Source organism: Elgaria multicarinata, chromosome 3, assembly GCF_023053635.1.
Source record: "Elgaria multicarinata webbii isolate HBS135686 ecotype San Diego chromosome 3, rElgMul1.1.pri, whole genome shotgun sequence".
NCBI lineage: Eukaryota > Metazoa > Chordata > Lepidosauria > Squamata > Anguidae > Elgaria > Elgaria multicarinata.
The window spans coordinates 13,631,207-13,647,241 of NC_086173.1; the positions used below are offsets into that span (position 1 = coordinate 13,631,207).

The 16,035-nt window shown below is 48.2% G+C and overlaps 1 protein-coding gene across 8 annotated transcripts in view; it reads left to right on the forward strand.

Moving 5' to 3' along the window:
* PDE4A (phosphodiesterase 4A) overlaps positions 1–16,035 on the forward strand; it is a 490,724-nt gene that overhangs the window by 461,785 nt on the left and 12,904 nt on the right. For all 8 annotated transcript variants that reach the window (XM_063119318.1, XM_063119316.1, XM_063119324.1 and 5 more), the window contains 3 exons: positions 4,823–5,001; positions 9,043–9,141; positions 15,632–15,796. In XM_063119318.1, coding sequence (XP_062975388.1) covers positions 4,823–5,001; positions 9,043–9,141; positions 15,632–15,796 — 443 coding nt within the window. The remainder of the gene's footprint in view (positions 1–4,822; positions 5,002–9,042; positions 9,142–15,631; positions 15,797–16,035) is intronic.

Here is a 16,035-nt window from a genome sequence, read left to right on the forward strand (position 1 = left end):
CAGACCCACACGCTGGTAACTGAGGGCATCCAAAGCCAAGCCCTCCGAGGCCTGCTGAGTTCTGCAGAAGCCAGGCTTCCACTGACGTCAGCACATGCAAATACCCAGCCTTAAGCAAATGTTGATGCAAACTGCCTCTTCAGTGGGAGCCTTGTGTGAGAGCTGGAACCGGGGCTGAGAGCTCAGGCCAAGTGTAAGCTGAGCAGGGGCCAGAATTCACACCCCCTGCTCCTCCTGAGCAGCCGTGGCCTCTCCTGCCAAGGTCAGGGGGCAGGCCAGGCCATTCAGGGACCAAAGGTAAACATGCAAGAGAGAGCAAGCACGCCCAGGCAGTTTGGTGCTGAGCAGGGGGGCCCGTGCGGAAAGTGGCTTTTCGGATTATGCGCATAGGCGGGGAACTGGAGACGTGCGTTTCCAGTACGGGCGAGCAAGGCTCCAGATACTGGGACGGCTGGGTGGTTTCAGATCCTGGCAGAGGAAGTTGCAGCTAGCAGACCAGCAGAGTCTGGGAACCGCCTGGACATTAGGGTTCCATTCTTGGCTGTGAACAAGGAGTGGAGTCAAGTGAGTTATAAGAAACAGCCAGGACTTCGGGGTGGTTCCTGTCTCACAGTGGGTAGAGAGGTCTTAGTGGGAGCGAGGAAAGGGAAGGAAACAGAACTCTTGGTTCTTGTCCTGCTTCTGCCAAGTGTCTCTGTGTTGTCCTGCCTTTCCGGCTTGAAATACGACCTGCCTCAGACATTCACATACAAGCCCCTGACCTGACTGTCCTATGACCTGGAGTGGTGTAAGTTAAAGAGCACTCACTATAGCGTAGGCCGCCCTTTCGCCAGTGGGGCAGCAAGCTGTTTCCAACCTGTCCAGCTCCCAAGCCAATCCCAGAATCCTCTTGGCCATGCAAGAAGTGGCCTGTTGAGGCAGCAGCAGGTGGATCTGGGCTCTTGCGCTGTCTCTGTAAGACCGGCTCCCTTTGCAACCCCCACCTCTCCTCTGCGGGAGGTCCTGGGAAAATCAGCTCCCATTTTACGTTCACAGTCTTAGGAACCGAGCCCAGGTGAGGAGGGTGTGTGTGTCTGGCCGTCTTCCGGAAGTGTCTGGCAGGCGAGGAAGGGGAGGCACTGGCCTCCGTTCCCCCCCCACGGAAGCGTTCTGGGTGCGCTGTGAGGTCACAGTCCCGTTTCCCAGCAACGCAGAGCCCAGAACTCTAGAATGCAGCCATGGCCCCTGCCCTGCTTCCTCCTGGGGTCTCTTGCCCGCCCCCCGCCCCCCGCCCCCACTCTGCCATGAGGCCGCCCTGCCGCTGCTTCTCCCGCAGTTACCATTGGGGCATAGCTGATGATGTGACCCGCTCTCACTTCCCGGTCACCCTGCGCCCTCCCCACTTCCTGCCCCCGCTGGGCTCCCCCAGTGTCCGCCACCTACCCCTGGGCAGGCTGTCCCCACCACCACCTCTCTTCTCCCAGTGGGTGCCACCCACCCGTGACTTCTTGCCCCTGGAGACGGTCCTAGAAGAAGGTGGGGGAACAAGGCCCTGCTCTCCTGAGGGTGAGTCTCCCCCTCCCCCCCAAAAAACTGCTCTCCATTGTGGTTACAGCCCTGCAGTTTAGAGCCCTCCATCACTGTCTGCCCCCACCCCAGGAAGCACTGCCACAAAAGCTCAGTGGAGCCCTCTAGTGCTGGCTGTATACAGTTGCATGATATCTCATCCACAGGTAATAGATTTCGAGGGATGGAGGATACACACTGCATGTATCTGAGTGTGTGCGTGTCTGTATGTGGTTTTTGTGTGGTGGGGGGCACTGTGCTGTTACTCTCTCCAACTTCTTTTTGAAAATTAGCTTTCCCACTCTGCCCATTGGGAACGGAAGCGTACAAAGAATTGAATCAATAAAGGGGACGGTTTACTGTTGTCTCTGGGTGGTGGGGAAGGAACTGTACTGCTGTCTCTCTCTCTCTCTCTCTCTCTCTCTCTCTCTCTCACACACACACACACACACACACACACACACACCACACCCCCTTTTTAATGTTAACCAGTTAATGGCCTGACCTGTTTGACAGGTAGGCAAGAGGTTCCATTCCTTTCCCAACCCTGCCTGCTTGCACTTACCCCACGTACTCCGATGCATCCTCCCATCCATCATTGGGGTCATTGCCTCAAGGAGAGCAAAAGGATGGACAAGGCCTGCATCTCCCAGCCTCTCCTTCCCTGTCCAAAGCTCCCCCAATCCACCACCTCCTTTTCCCCTGAAGAGACAGCTCAGGAACCTAGGTGGAGGGGAAAATTCCTAGCATGGCCTCCTCCTCCTCCTCCTCCTCCTCCATCTCTCCTTTCTCAGGCCTGGAGGTCAGTTTGAGAGATAGAATCATAGAATAGCAGAGTTGGAAGGGGCCTACAAGGCCATCGAGTCCAACTCCCTGCTCAATGCAGGAATCCACCCTAAAGCATCCCTGGCAGATGGCTGTCCAGCTGCCTCTTGAAGGCCTCTAGTGTGGGAGAGCCCACAACCTCCCTAGGTAACTGGTTCCATTGTCGCACTGCTCTAACAGTCAGGAAGTTTTTCCTGATGTCCAGATGGAATCTGGCTTCCTTTAACTTGAGCCCGTTATTCCGTGTCCTGCACTCTGGGAGGATCGAGAAGAGATCCTGGCCCTCCTCTTTGTGACAACCTTTCAAGTATTTGAAGAGTGCTATCATGTCTCCCCTCCATCTTCTCTTCTCCAGGCTAAACATGCCCAGTTCTTTCAGTCTCTCCTCATAGGGCTTTGTTTCCAGACCCCTGATCATCCTGGTTGCCCTCCTCTGAACACGCTCCAACTTGTCTGCGTCCTTCTTGAATTGTGGAGCCCAGAACTGGACGCAATACTCTAGATGAGGCCAGTTCAGGAGTGAAAAAGCAGTTCAGCTCCTTACTCTGCCTACCAAGTGATGGGGCGGGGGACACATCTTACTCCCCCTTCCCCACAAACCAACCGAGCTGCCTTCAACAGGGGTCATAGCTTCTCCCCACACACACACGCACATCCTGATTTGCCACTACCACAGCATTGTCCTCATGTCCAGCATTTTACTTTTCTCTCACTCTCCTTCCCCCCACCCCAAATTATAGGAAGTGAATGCTAAACCTACCCCCATCCTCCCAGTGTCTGGAGCAAGAAGCCCCGATCCAGCTTGAGAGGTTTGATAAGCGTAACACATAATGATGGGAGCATCCTGTTGAGGTGCTGTGTGTGGGAAGCCCCAGTGATCTTTTGTTTTGTTTTTCACTTATTTAAACACACACAAACATCTGAACAGAAGTCCTCTCAAGCACTGGAGATTGGGAATCTGCACTGTCCAAAGAAAAAGCCAACTTTGGAATGTCCTTGGTATCGGGAGTGGATAGCTTGCACTGTATTCATTCATTAAAACAAAACACTGCTGTAGATCATTGTTAATTCACTTACCCTTTCATCATCATCATCATCATCATCATCATCATCATCATCATCCTTAAAAATAGTTCCTAAACTGTTCTGGGCTTTGTTACTATCCAATAGGTACCTGCAACAATCAGACCTATTAGAATGTAAGCCTATGCGGCAGGGTCTTGCTATTTATTGTTTTACTCTGTACAGCACCATGTACATTAATGGTGCTATATAAATAATAATAATAATAATAATAATAATAATAATAATAATAATAATAATAATAAAACATACACACATTTATTGCAGCTGCACTGGTTACATTTCTGGGGCCTTTTTTCTGCTTTTCCTGGGTATAACTTGAAGCAAAAAAGGTGATCGTAGAGACCCTAGTAATTACAGACCCATTAGTTTAATAGATATTCCTGCAAAAATATATACTAGATTTTTACATCAAAAATTAGTGGAGTGGGCGGAACAAAATGCCATTTTGGCAGAAGAAAAAAACCCAGCAAAATGGATATTACACAGACCATGGTGGGACAAAACTGTGTCCTATGGGAACTGATGGCTCTATAATGCCTCGAAGACGCTAAGAAGTTATTGTCTCTGCACAGCTGTTAGCACAGCATCCATAGATACTTAACCATTCTTGCAATATCCTGACTGTTCTGCAAGGGAATAATAATAATAATAATAATAATAATAATAATAATAATAACAATAATAATATGTATTTCTTGCCTTCCTCTCCATTCTGATGAACAACAATACATAATTTCCTTTCCCCCTCCTCCTCCTCCCTCCCAATCCCCTTTCCTTTTGTGTCATGTCTTTTAGATTGTAAGCCTGTGGGCAGGGACTGTCAAGAAATACTTTTGTAAGCTGCCGTGAGAGCCTTTTTTGGCTGAATGGCGGCATAAAAATCCATAAATAAATAAATAAATAAATAAATAAATATAAGTATTAGGAATGGGATTATGAGCCACTAAGGTTTTGTTCTTAACTAAAATGCTGGAATCTGTGAGTTAGCAATGAAACTTTGACCTAATTAAGCAAACCATGGATTGTTCGTTACTGCATGGAAACGAACGTGCGGACTCCTGACCGCTTCGGCTTTCCTAAACAACCTGAGAATGTCCCATTCCTGGGATCCTCTCCATGCATCTGAATGCAGAACTCTGGGTTGTTGAGGGAAAAGAGACCCATAGTTTTAAGCCATGGTTTGTTTAATCATGTGGACTGGGTCTCTGTGTGGTATAGTGTTATCGTTTTGGTGGGTGGGAACACACGCGGAACACACGTGGATGGGAACCCAGAGAGATTCTTGTGCAGGCCAGATGGTGGCACCTTCAGTCTTTCGTCCTTGTCCTCTCTCTCTCTCTCAGATGCCGTCTCTTTTCATCCTTAGACAAGCAGAATGACGTGGAGATCCCATCCCCAACACAGAAAGAGCGGGAGAAGAAGAAGCGTCAGCAACCCATGTGCCAGATCAGCGGCGTCAAGAAACTCATGCACAGTTCCAGCCTGACCAATTCCAGCATCCCCCGCTTTGGGGTCAAAACTGACCAGGAGGAGTTGCTCAGTAAGGTGAGTCTTGCAGCGTAGGGCACCATGCAACGGGAGCCAGCTGGGGGAGGGGGGGAGTCTGAACCTAGCTTTCACCATTACAGCTCTCAGGCAGGACTCTGAAGGGAGTCAGCTTTTTCTTTGTGCCCCCATTTTCCTCAGGCAAACGCAACCTCTTAGAATCATAGAATAGCAGAGTTGGAAGGGGCCTACAAGGCCATCGAGTCCAACCCCCTGCTCAATGCAGGAATCCACCCTAAAGCATCCCTGACAGATGGCTGTCCAGCTGCCTCTTGAAGGCCTCTAGTGTGGTAGTGTAGTGTTTTTTCGTAGCATGGAGGAGGCACAGGAAGTCTCTTGTCACAGAATTGTTTAAGTTTTGAGCCGCTATTTCCCCCCCCAAATTTCTAGTGACTTCTATTTGATTTGTACCCCAATTCCCCTGCCCAAGAAACTGTGCTTGAGACAGCTCACCATAATTAAACCAAAATTAAAATAAACTTCGTTGAAACAGTCATAAAAACAGATTAATATTCATAATTAAAAACAACAGCAATAAAAGAAAAAGAGCACACAACCCAAGAGAAGCCGCTTCAACAACAGAGCAGTTCACATACTAACAGGTGCATAACATTCCAAGCTTCCTTTTTTCTCAGTATCTCGTATCCAATGCCTGAGTTCATTTCCAATTTTTTCTTCGTGTTTTCCCTAACTGGGGTGTGTGTGTGTGTTTGAGAGAGAGACTTTTGGTGCTCCAGCTGTTTGGGCCTACAACTCCCATCGTCCTTCACCAGTGACTATGCTGGCAGATGGAAGTTGTAGGCCAAAACATCTGGAAGGCCACAAGTTGCTCACCGCTGAGCTAGCATTTCGGAAATAGATGGTCACTCTGAAGCATGAGAGCCACACATGGCACAGGAGGTGGGAGCTATAAAGCAGGGAGGGGTGGGGTCCGGGGAACCTCTTTCAGCCCAAGGGCTGGATTCCATTTCAGAGAAGCTCTCAAAGGCCACATCCCAGTGGTGGGTGGGGGAAAGGGGGCAGAGCCAAAATTACAATAAAATAAAAAACCAGCATATTAAGCTCTTACTGGCAGTAACTAAACCGTAGGGAGACATGTCAGTCTTTTAGAATGGGGTGGTGGTGGTGGGGAGAAACAAGGAAGCCACCAAATGATCAATGGTGGAGGGGGACCCAGGAGGGCCATATTGGGACCATGGGGCCTGAATTCCCCACCCGTGCTATAGAGCCATGCTTGAACTCCTGCTTGCCCCCAGGCTCAGTAGGCTAGAGGCAAAAGCATCCCCAAGGCTCAGGAACGTTGAGGTGTAATGTAATACTTACTAAAAGAGCCACTTCCTCGGTCTTTGGGCTTGACTTGTTATCGCCAACGTTGTTATATTTTCGGCGCCAGGTTAAGACCTTTCTCTTCTCCCAGGCAGGGCTGGGCAGAGGGTGGGGGGTAGTGGGGCCAGTTGGCATGGGCCTACGATTTTGAGGGGGGCTACTCCGAGTCCCCCTGGTAGAGGCAAAGGGGGACCCTTTGGTAAAGATTTGTTACAAAGTACCTCTGAATGTGAAGAAGTGATGTCTTAAATACATCTTGAATAAAAATGCTTGCCATTGCCTTTTTTTATAAATCATTCTAGTTCATATGTATTTAGAACTGATTAAAAAATACTTAATGAGCAGTTTGAAATGGGGCCTACATTTCCCATCTGGCCCAGGCGTATTACTAGTTTTGCCCAGACATGCTCCCAGGCATTTCACAACATTTAACAACGTATGCTGTGTTCGTTTGTTTTTAACGGACCCCAAAATAGCTGTTTTTGTAAGGATACTGTTGTTGGCTTTGCTTTTTATGTTTTTAAACTTTGAATATTTGTTTTTAATGTTTACTGTTTTTAACTTTTGTAAACCGCCCAGAGAGCTTCGGCTATGGGGCGGTATATAAATGCAATAAATAAATAAGTATTGACTTGTGGCAATCTTGGCCGAAAATGTTAGCCATCACATTTAGCATATTCCTACCCTGTTTGTATTGGTTGGGACTCACTTTGTGTTTCACCAACCCAAGAAGATATAATAAGGATGTGTAATTAAGATGCAAACGCTTTATCCTGAAATGACATAAAGGTTCAGAAGTAATGGCTTAATAAACCATAATCTATCACCCCATCTACCTTTGGGAACTATGGCCTGTTTTGGTTTAAAGAGACCAGGATTCAAGTGCTGAAGCCAATGAGAGTCTGGAACGTGCAGGCCTTAAGCTCATGAACCAGGAATGTTATGTGTGAATTACCTCAATATCTTTCTGAAAATTTGCAGTCTTACAACAGTTCCATCAAATATATGATACATGTGCACTAGGAATGTACCAACATCACCAACATTGTGATGACGAGTTCATGTATTTATTTGGCTGCGGGCATCCATGGACTAGATCAAATAGTCTCGGACATAGCAATACAACCAGAAATAATAAGTTCAAAAATAAGTATAATCACCACACACATGGATCTTCATGTGGCAATCAGTCCCATACACACACACACAAAATAATAAAAAAATCTAAAATTTTATGTATTACAAAATCAAGAGTCAAAATTGGTTGTACTAATTACAGTCTCCCTCATTATTATCAATATAATCCTGATGTCATCTCAGTATTGCAAAGGCATAAGAAGCCATCTTTTCTGTAATTGCCCTGCCTAGTAGATATACATTTTTTGTGTGGACTAGGTCAGTATCCACACCCCAGGGCTGCATTTGGACAGTCATATCAGCCAAGATGTGAATGAACCTCATAACCCTGCATGCAGCTGCTTTGGTATTTCGCTCAAGGGAGCAAAGAAACGAGGAAGTGATCCATTAACTACAGTTTCTCGTTTCATCCGAACCAGGACAAATGGCTTCCAACAAACTTGGATATGAAGTCATGGTTTAAAGTTGGTTTAACTCCTGGCTTGTTTGGAGCCATTAACCATAGTTTCCCGGTTTGGATGTAAAACTACATTTAACGGAAGATTTCTTGGCTCGTTTCCCAAGGGAGGAGCAAAGCAGCTATTTGTGGGGCCTAGAGGTTCATTCATATCTCGACTTATTAAACCAAGATGAGATTGCCCCAACGTCACCCATGAGTAACCAGGACACTTGCACCAAGCATCTACAAAAATAAGTAGCACTATAAATACAGAGATGCTGATGAAAAGTTATGCTCCATAATGCCCATCTAAAGCAGCAAAGAATATATGGTGAAGTATTGAAAAGTGTAAATTCTTTTATACCTTAATCACAGCATAGATTAGGGCCCTCCAGATGTGTTTGACCACAACTTCTATCATTCCAACACATCTGGAGGTCACAGGTTGGAGAAGGCTGTCTTACATAATCATAACATACAGGGAGCTGTCTTAAAATGAGAGAGATCATGTTGGCCAAATGAGAGCGACCATGTTGGATATGTCTATGTTTTTAAATTCTCAGGTACCACAAAGAGTCAGAAGCAGCTTAGTCTAGTTCACAGGCTTGCTTTTTGAGCTGGTTAACTTGAAGCCATTTTGGGGGAAATCTCGTTTGTGAAATTGGATTTGTTCTGAGACTTTTAACCTTAGTATTATTGGTGTCCTTAGTCAAAACACTGCCTGGGTCCCGTGCTCCTAAATTCTTACTTAGGCTTTAGCTAGACCTAAGGTTTATCCCTGGATCATCCAGGGGTCAAACCTGTTCATCTAAGTGACACACAGGGGATCCAGTGCTCAGGCAGGGGTGAACCCTGGATGATCCCAGGATAAACCTTAGGTCTAGCTGTGGCCCCAGATCCCCTGAATTGCGATGGAGCATCCACAAAAGCAAGGTTGCTAGTCCCTTTGGTTACATGGGCTTTTCAACCTTGGCATTGTCCAAGTAGAGGACACACTGCCTGCTACCAACATCCCAATGCTGCAATACCAGCTCAGGCTCCAGTTGTGGCATCAGAGAGAACACACTGTGGGTGGGTTTGCTTATTCATTACCATTGTGGTGATGGTGCTCCAACTTCTTTCCCTGGTGTCTCTTCCAGGAACTGGAATACCTAAACAAGTGGGGCCTTAACATTTTCCGGGTCGCCGAGTACTCCAACAATCGGTCGCTCAGTTGCATCATGTATACAGTTTTCCAGGTACGTGTGCTCACATTGGAGAGTCTTGTTTCCTGCTTCAGTCTCTCCTGCCGGCTTAGGGCTGCAGCAGATCTGCCAGAAATATTGGTTCAATCTACAAAGAATTGGACACTGATTGAAGGCCATCATAAATGTGTGCTTTTTCAAATGCTTTATTTTTCATTCATTTCAAGAGATAATGGAGTTGTAAACTGAAGCAAGTCAAAAAGCAATTGCAATTCTTTTGAGGCTGGGCTGTTTTCTGAGCGAGATTGTCTTGTCTTACTGGTAGATGAGGCCTCCGAGTTCTTCTTCGTGGTCTCTATGCATCACACATATGGGCTTTGCGCCTGCGCAGAGACTGAACCGGAACCTTCTATAGCTTAGGGAAACGTTTTTGGCGGGAACCCCTCCCCCCACGCTACCGCGCATGTCCATGGGGTTCCCGCCCTTACCTCAGTTCTTTGTCGTCCGCCATTGTGCCTAGACCTGTAGAACCAACCTCTAGCGTTTGTTTTCTGCCATTCAAAGAACATGATGGCCTATTTCTTCTCCTAAAATCCTTCAAATCTCTTATATTTCACCTGTATTTTCCTCTTCTCTTCTTAATATCTTCTTCTTCCTAAAAAAAGTAAAAAATTATAGTTGTTAGTAGTCTCCTCAGCGACTCTCAGTCGCAGCGGCCTGAGCCGCATGGCACTTAAGGCGCCATTTCATAAATGCGTTAGGTGTGGGGCTAAACTTCCCCCTACCGATGGGCATTCTTTGTGCGTTATTTGTTTGGGCGAAAGTCACAAAGTGGAAGCTTGCCATCATTGTATGGCCTTTACTAAGCAAATGAGGAAAAACAGAACAGATCGTTTGCGTGCCATTCTGTGGGAAAAGGCGCTCAGAGCCACAGACCCGACAACTTCAAAGCCAACTGAGGCTAAAATGGATAAAACAGCACAGCATAAGTCCGTTCGAGACCGCAGCACAGAGCAGTGCGATAATACCAGCGCGAACAATAGGGCATTGATACCCCTAACACCTGGGCGGTCACTAGCGAGTTCCGCGGCCAGAAAGATCGCTAAGAAGGCCCGGACTCCCAAATCTTCTTCGGAGGTCGAGAAGAAGAAAAAGAGGAAGAAGGATGGAGAAAAACTCTCCAAAAAGTCCCCTCGGCCCTCTAAGCCTATCCAAACATCTCTTTCGGTACCGACGGTTCCAGCAGCTCTCTCGACACCGAGGCCTCAGTCGAGACCGACTTCTACCCTTTCGATACCGAGACGTCCACTCAGCCTGTCAGAAGGCGAAATTAGAGATTCGACCTCGGTAGCGTCATTGCGAGATCTACCGCAAGCTTTAGAAGTGGAGGAGCCTGTTACTCAGCATTCTCCCAGATCTGTGGTTGTAGAAAGACCAAGACAGGAGTGGGATAGAACCTCCCAATACTCCGAGTTTCAACCCAGACATCAATATTATGACTGGGATTACTATCAACCTCACAGGTATTTCCCACAGGATAGGGATTACCAATACGCACCAGAGGCTTACTATGCCCAGCCTCCTCCAAATTCAAGGGTCCTTCAGATTCCACCGGCCCCTCCGTCACGTCACCTTTCGCCAGCGTCAACTCATCAACGCCATACCTCCTCCATACCGGCAGCGACCGCTACTGCGCCAGCTCAACAAGAGCAGCCTGAACTCGAGTAACAATAGCTACACATAGTTACTGTGTCGTTGCCCGAGGATGATTATCCTTCGGATACCGATTCTAGGGTATCAATTACCCCTTCGGTACCGTCGCCAGAGGACATGATACATTCACAAGATCCTGCCTCGCCCTCTGACGACATGGGAAGATTCTTAGATCATATGCTGAGAATGTCCCAAGCACTTGGGTTAAATATTCGACAACCCGATGAGCCAGTGGACGACCCAATTTACAATGTTTTTTACTCTAAGAGTAATGAGTCGGTTGCGATTCCCTTTCCTCCTGCCTTGAAGCAGACTGCACAGCTTTCGTGGAAGACTCCAGCGTCCACACAAGCCACTTCAAGAAGACTTGAAACACCCAGTTTCCTCACCCAGCACCCAAAACCGAACTCTATTGTGGTGGAATCAGCCCAGGGCCAATCGCAAAGGTCGCATTCCGCCCCGGTGGATAAAGAGGGCAGGAAATTGGATATTACTGGTAGGAGAATTTATTCTTCTGCGTCCCTCGGCATCAGGGCCTCGACCTACCAAGCGACCATGGCCCGATACCAACTCTTCCTCTGGGAGAAAATAGGGTCACTATGTGATCACCTCCCAGAGGACAAGAGAGAGCTGGCTCGGGTCTTTCAAGCCGAAGCTTCAGCCATAGCTAGACAACAGCTATCGACCGCTAGACATCAGGTTGACTGCCATTCAAAGAACATGATGGGGGCGGTGGCTTTGAGGAGACACGCCTGGCTACGATCGGCAAACCTGACATATGAGACGAAGGCAAGGATTGAGAACATGCCCTTCGACGGCGAGGGTTTGTTCAACACAAAGACGGATGAAACGTTGGACACTATGTATAAGGCCCGTACGACAGCAAAAAAGATGGGTTTCGCCGCTCCACCTCCGCAGTACAAGCCCAAACGCTGGTCAAGGCCACCGATTCAACATCAACAACAACAACGGCCTCAATATCAAAGCCAACCAAGACAACAACACCAACTTCAAAGGAAGCGTCCATACCAAGGCCGTTTTCAACAGGATAAACATCAGCCTGACTTTACCAAGAAGCAGCGGGTTTGACTCCTCTATCCCAGATCCACCCCCCTTTGCGAACCGCCTAGCACCGTTTTACCATCAATGGGAGTCAATAACATCGGACTCCTGGGTGCTCACTATCATCAACTCGGGGTATGCCATCGAGCTCAATGTCCTCCCTTCTTCTTCGGGGGTGAAAGTAACAGCGCCATCCCCTCCTCTGCTTCGCGAGGTACAGACCCTCCTATCGAAAGGAGCTATCTCTCCTGTGCCTGCAGAGGAACTCAATCGGGTTTTTCTCGGGCTACTTGACGGTCCCGAAGAAGGATGGAGGTCTTCGACCGATCATGGGCTTAAGGCAATTAAACAGATACATTACTCCGAGAAAGTTCCGTATGACAACGGTTACTTCTATTCTACAGCTCCTACACAGAGGAGTTTGGTTCACTGTGGTGGATCTGAAGGATGCGTACTTCCACATCTCCATCAGGAGGTCGCATCAAGCTTACCTACGATTTTCAATCGGTGCGTCCCAGTTCCAATTCACCGTTCTTCCTTTCGGCTTGGCCACGGCACTGAGGGTCTTTACGAAGGTGATGGCGATGGTGTGCGCCCATCTAAGACAGAAAGGGATTTACGTATATCCGTACCTAGACAATTGGCTTCTGGTAGCGGACAACAGTGGCACGCTCCAGAAGGACATTTCAACCACCCTCAACCTGTTGGACTCGTTGGGTCTATGGGTCAACGAGGAGAAATCCATCTTGACCCCACATCAGAGACTGGACTTTATAGGGGTAATCCTATCGTCTCGAGACGGCAGGGCATACCTGCCTTCGACCAGAGCGAACACTCTTCAGGATTTAGCCATCGCTACCGAAAGCCGTCGAAAGGTTTCGGCATGGACGATCCAAAGGCTATTAGGTTTAATGGCAGCGACCACCGCAGTCATCAGGTTTGCGAGACTCAGAATGAGAGTCTTGCAGGCCTGGTTTCTGAGAACGTTCGATCTTCGACACGACGCCCGACGAACCTACCTGTCGATCCCGAGACAAGTAAGAGCATCCCTGAAATGGTGGTTTTCGATGGTGACTCTCCTGGAAGGCGTTCCATTCCAACAAGAAGCACCTTCGGTAACGATTACGACGGATGCATCCTTAACCGGATGGGGAGCAAACTGCAACTCCCTCACCGCTCAAGGTCATTGGCCTCTCAGAGAGAACAGCATATCAACCATCTAGAACTCTTAGCAGTGGAAAATGCAATAAAGACCTTTTCACAAATGATTGAGGGCCGAAACGTCCTGATCGCGACAGACAACACCACCGTGGTGGCTTACATCAACAGACAGGGTGGAACAAGATCACACCCTCTGAACCGCTCTGCACTCAGAATCTGGAACTGGTGCATAAAGAGAAATACTTACCTGACTGCAATCCATGTAGCAGGGAAGGAGAACATCATCGTGGACTCCCTCAGCAGGTCCTTCCACGTCGACCATGAATGAGAGCTCGATACCGAAGTCAGGGACGATCTCTTTCGGTATTGGGGCCGCCCTGCTGTCGATGTCTTCGCTACCGAAGAAAACGCAGCTTGTTCCAGGTTCTGCAGCAGAGCAGGAAGAGGAAAGCACTCTCTAGGAGACGCTTTCACCAGAATTTGGAAAGGAAATCTCCTTTACATCTTCCCACCTTTTCCACTGTTGACGAAAGTACTAGCCAAGATCCAGACGGACAATTCGGATTGCATCCTCATCACGCCGTGGTGGCCTCGGCAAGCGTGGTTCTCTCACGCCCTTCGACTGTCGAATGGGAATTACATCAGACTCCCGTCGATACCGACGCTGCTGTCTCGACAGCAGGGCAGGGTTCGACACGCAAATCTGTCGACCCTCAAAATGACGGCGTGGAGGATAACAACCACCCCGCTCATATAGAAAACTTAACTGTAGACCATATATTGTTGGCCTCACTAAAGCCTTCAACAAGAAAGTCCTATGCTGCAAAGTGGCAAAGATTTCAGAAGTTTGCTTTAGAAAGCAATCAAGCACCTGAACCTTGCCCTTTATCATTGATCCTCAAATATCTATTGACGCTTTACCAGCAAGGACTCAAACTCACTTCAATCAGAGTACACTTAGCTGCTATCACGGCTTCTCATCGAGGCATGGATGGTTTTTCACCCTTTGCACATCCAACATCCAGAAAATTTCTAAGGGGGCTTAAGAATACGATACCGACAGTGAAGTGTATCGTTCCACCATGGAGCCTGTCAGTTGTATGCAATCGCTGACAGGGAAACCCTTCGAGCCCATGGCCTCGACAGACCTCAGACTTCTGACATTCAAGACGGTCTTCTTAGTGGCCATCACATCGGCTAGACGTGCAAGTGAGCTCATTGCTCTTAGGATAGATGCTCCTTATACTGTTTTTCATAAGGATAAGGTTGTGTTACGCACAGACCCTGCCTTCCTGCCTAAGGTAGTGTCAACCTTTCATCTGTCCCAGCACATCACTCTGCCGGCATTCTTCCCGAATCCTACAACACCTGTTGAGTCTTCGCTACATACACTAGATGTAAGGAGAGCTCTTGCCTTTTACAGGGCTAGGACAGAAAGTTTTAGGGAAAAAAATCAATTGTTTGTTTGTTATGGAGAGCCTTCTAAGGGACTCCCTGTTTCATGCCAGCGACTGTCTCACTGGATTGTAGAGACAATTGAACTTGCCTACTCTATCTCTAAGCTAGACCTTTTAAAGCCTGTGACAGCTCACTCTACTAGAGCCGTCGCAACATCTGTTGCCTTCAGCAGAGGTGTTCCCCTGACAGAAGTCTGTAGAGCTGCGACGTGGACCACTCCATCCACGTTTATTAAGCACTACAGCTTGGACACCCGTGCGAGACAGGACTGCTCGTTTGGGAGGACAGTGCTGTCAGAGATCCTGAAATGATACACCAACCCACCTCCAAAGGTATGTCAGCTTGCTACTCGCCCATATGTGTGATGCATAGAGACCACGATGAAGAAATGCAGGTTGCTTACCTGTAACTGTAGTTCTTCGAGTGGTCATCTATGCATTCACACAACCCACCCACCATCCCCACTTGGTGGTGTGAAGCTTACAAATGACACAGTTGTATGTGGAATGTACTTTATTTTATTTTACACTCATGTTTATGGGGGCACAATGCCGGACTCCTGTAAACTGAGGTAAGGGCGGGAACCCCATGGACATGCGCGGTAGCGTGGGGGGAGGGGTTCCCGCCAAAAACATTTCCCTAAGCTATGTAAGGTTCCGGTTCGGTCTCTGCGCAGGCGCAAAGCCCATATGTGTGAATGCATAGATGACCACTCGAAGAACTACAGTTACAGGTAAGCAACCTGCATTTCTCTCCCTGACTTCTCAGGGCCACGTAATGAGAACTGGCTGCTGTGCAAGTCTTGGGTTCTCTGGAGAGGGAAAGCGAGATGTGGTAGGAAAAACTGAGGAGCATGGTGCTTAGTTTGTTGTAGCAAATAACGACAAAAGCAACTGAAATCCCTGTGGCGGACTAATGCCTTCATTGCAGCATAAGCTTTTGTGGGTTCAAGGCCACTTTGTCCCATGCAATTGGCCAAAGTAGGCGCTAGCCCCGCTTTCCCCAACCTTTCACCCTCCGGAAGTGTCGGATTGCAATGCCCAGCATCCCCTAGCCAGCAGAGCAGATTGAGCTACCTACTTAGTAGGGGCTGCTGCTGATGTTTTTGACAAATGCTTGTTTCCCCCCCTCCCCGCGCCCCCTTCTGTAGGAAAGAGACTTGTTGAAAACGTTCAAAATACCCGTGGACACATTAGTCACTTACATCATGACGCTAGAAGACCACTACCATGCCGATGTCGCTTACCACAACAGCCTCCATGCTGCTGACGTCACGCAGTCCACGCATGTGCTCCTGTCTACACCAGCTTTGGATGTAAGTTTTGGTGAATGGGGACGGGAGGAAGGGGCAGAGAGTGACCCTGTTCAGATGACACACTAAGCCACGTGGTTAAGCATTTTGAGCTAAACTTTTCGGCTTAGTGTGTCATGTGAACCATTCCTAACTGTAGGGGCAACATAACCATGGTTTAAACCATGTGGTTCCCAAAGTGGGTGGTACTGCCCCCTTGGGAGCGGTCGGATTGCATAGGGGGCGTTAAGAGGCAAGGGGGC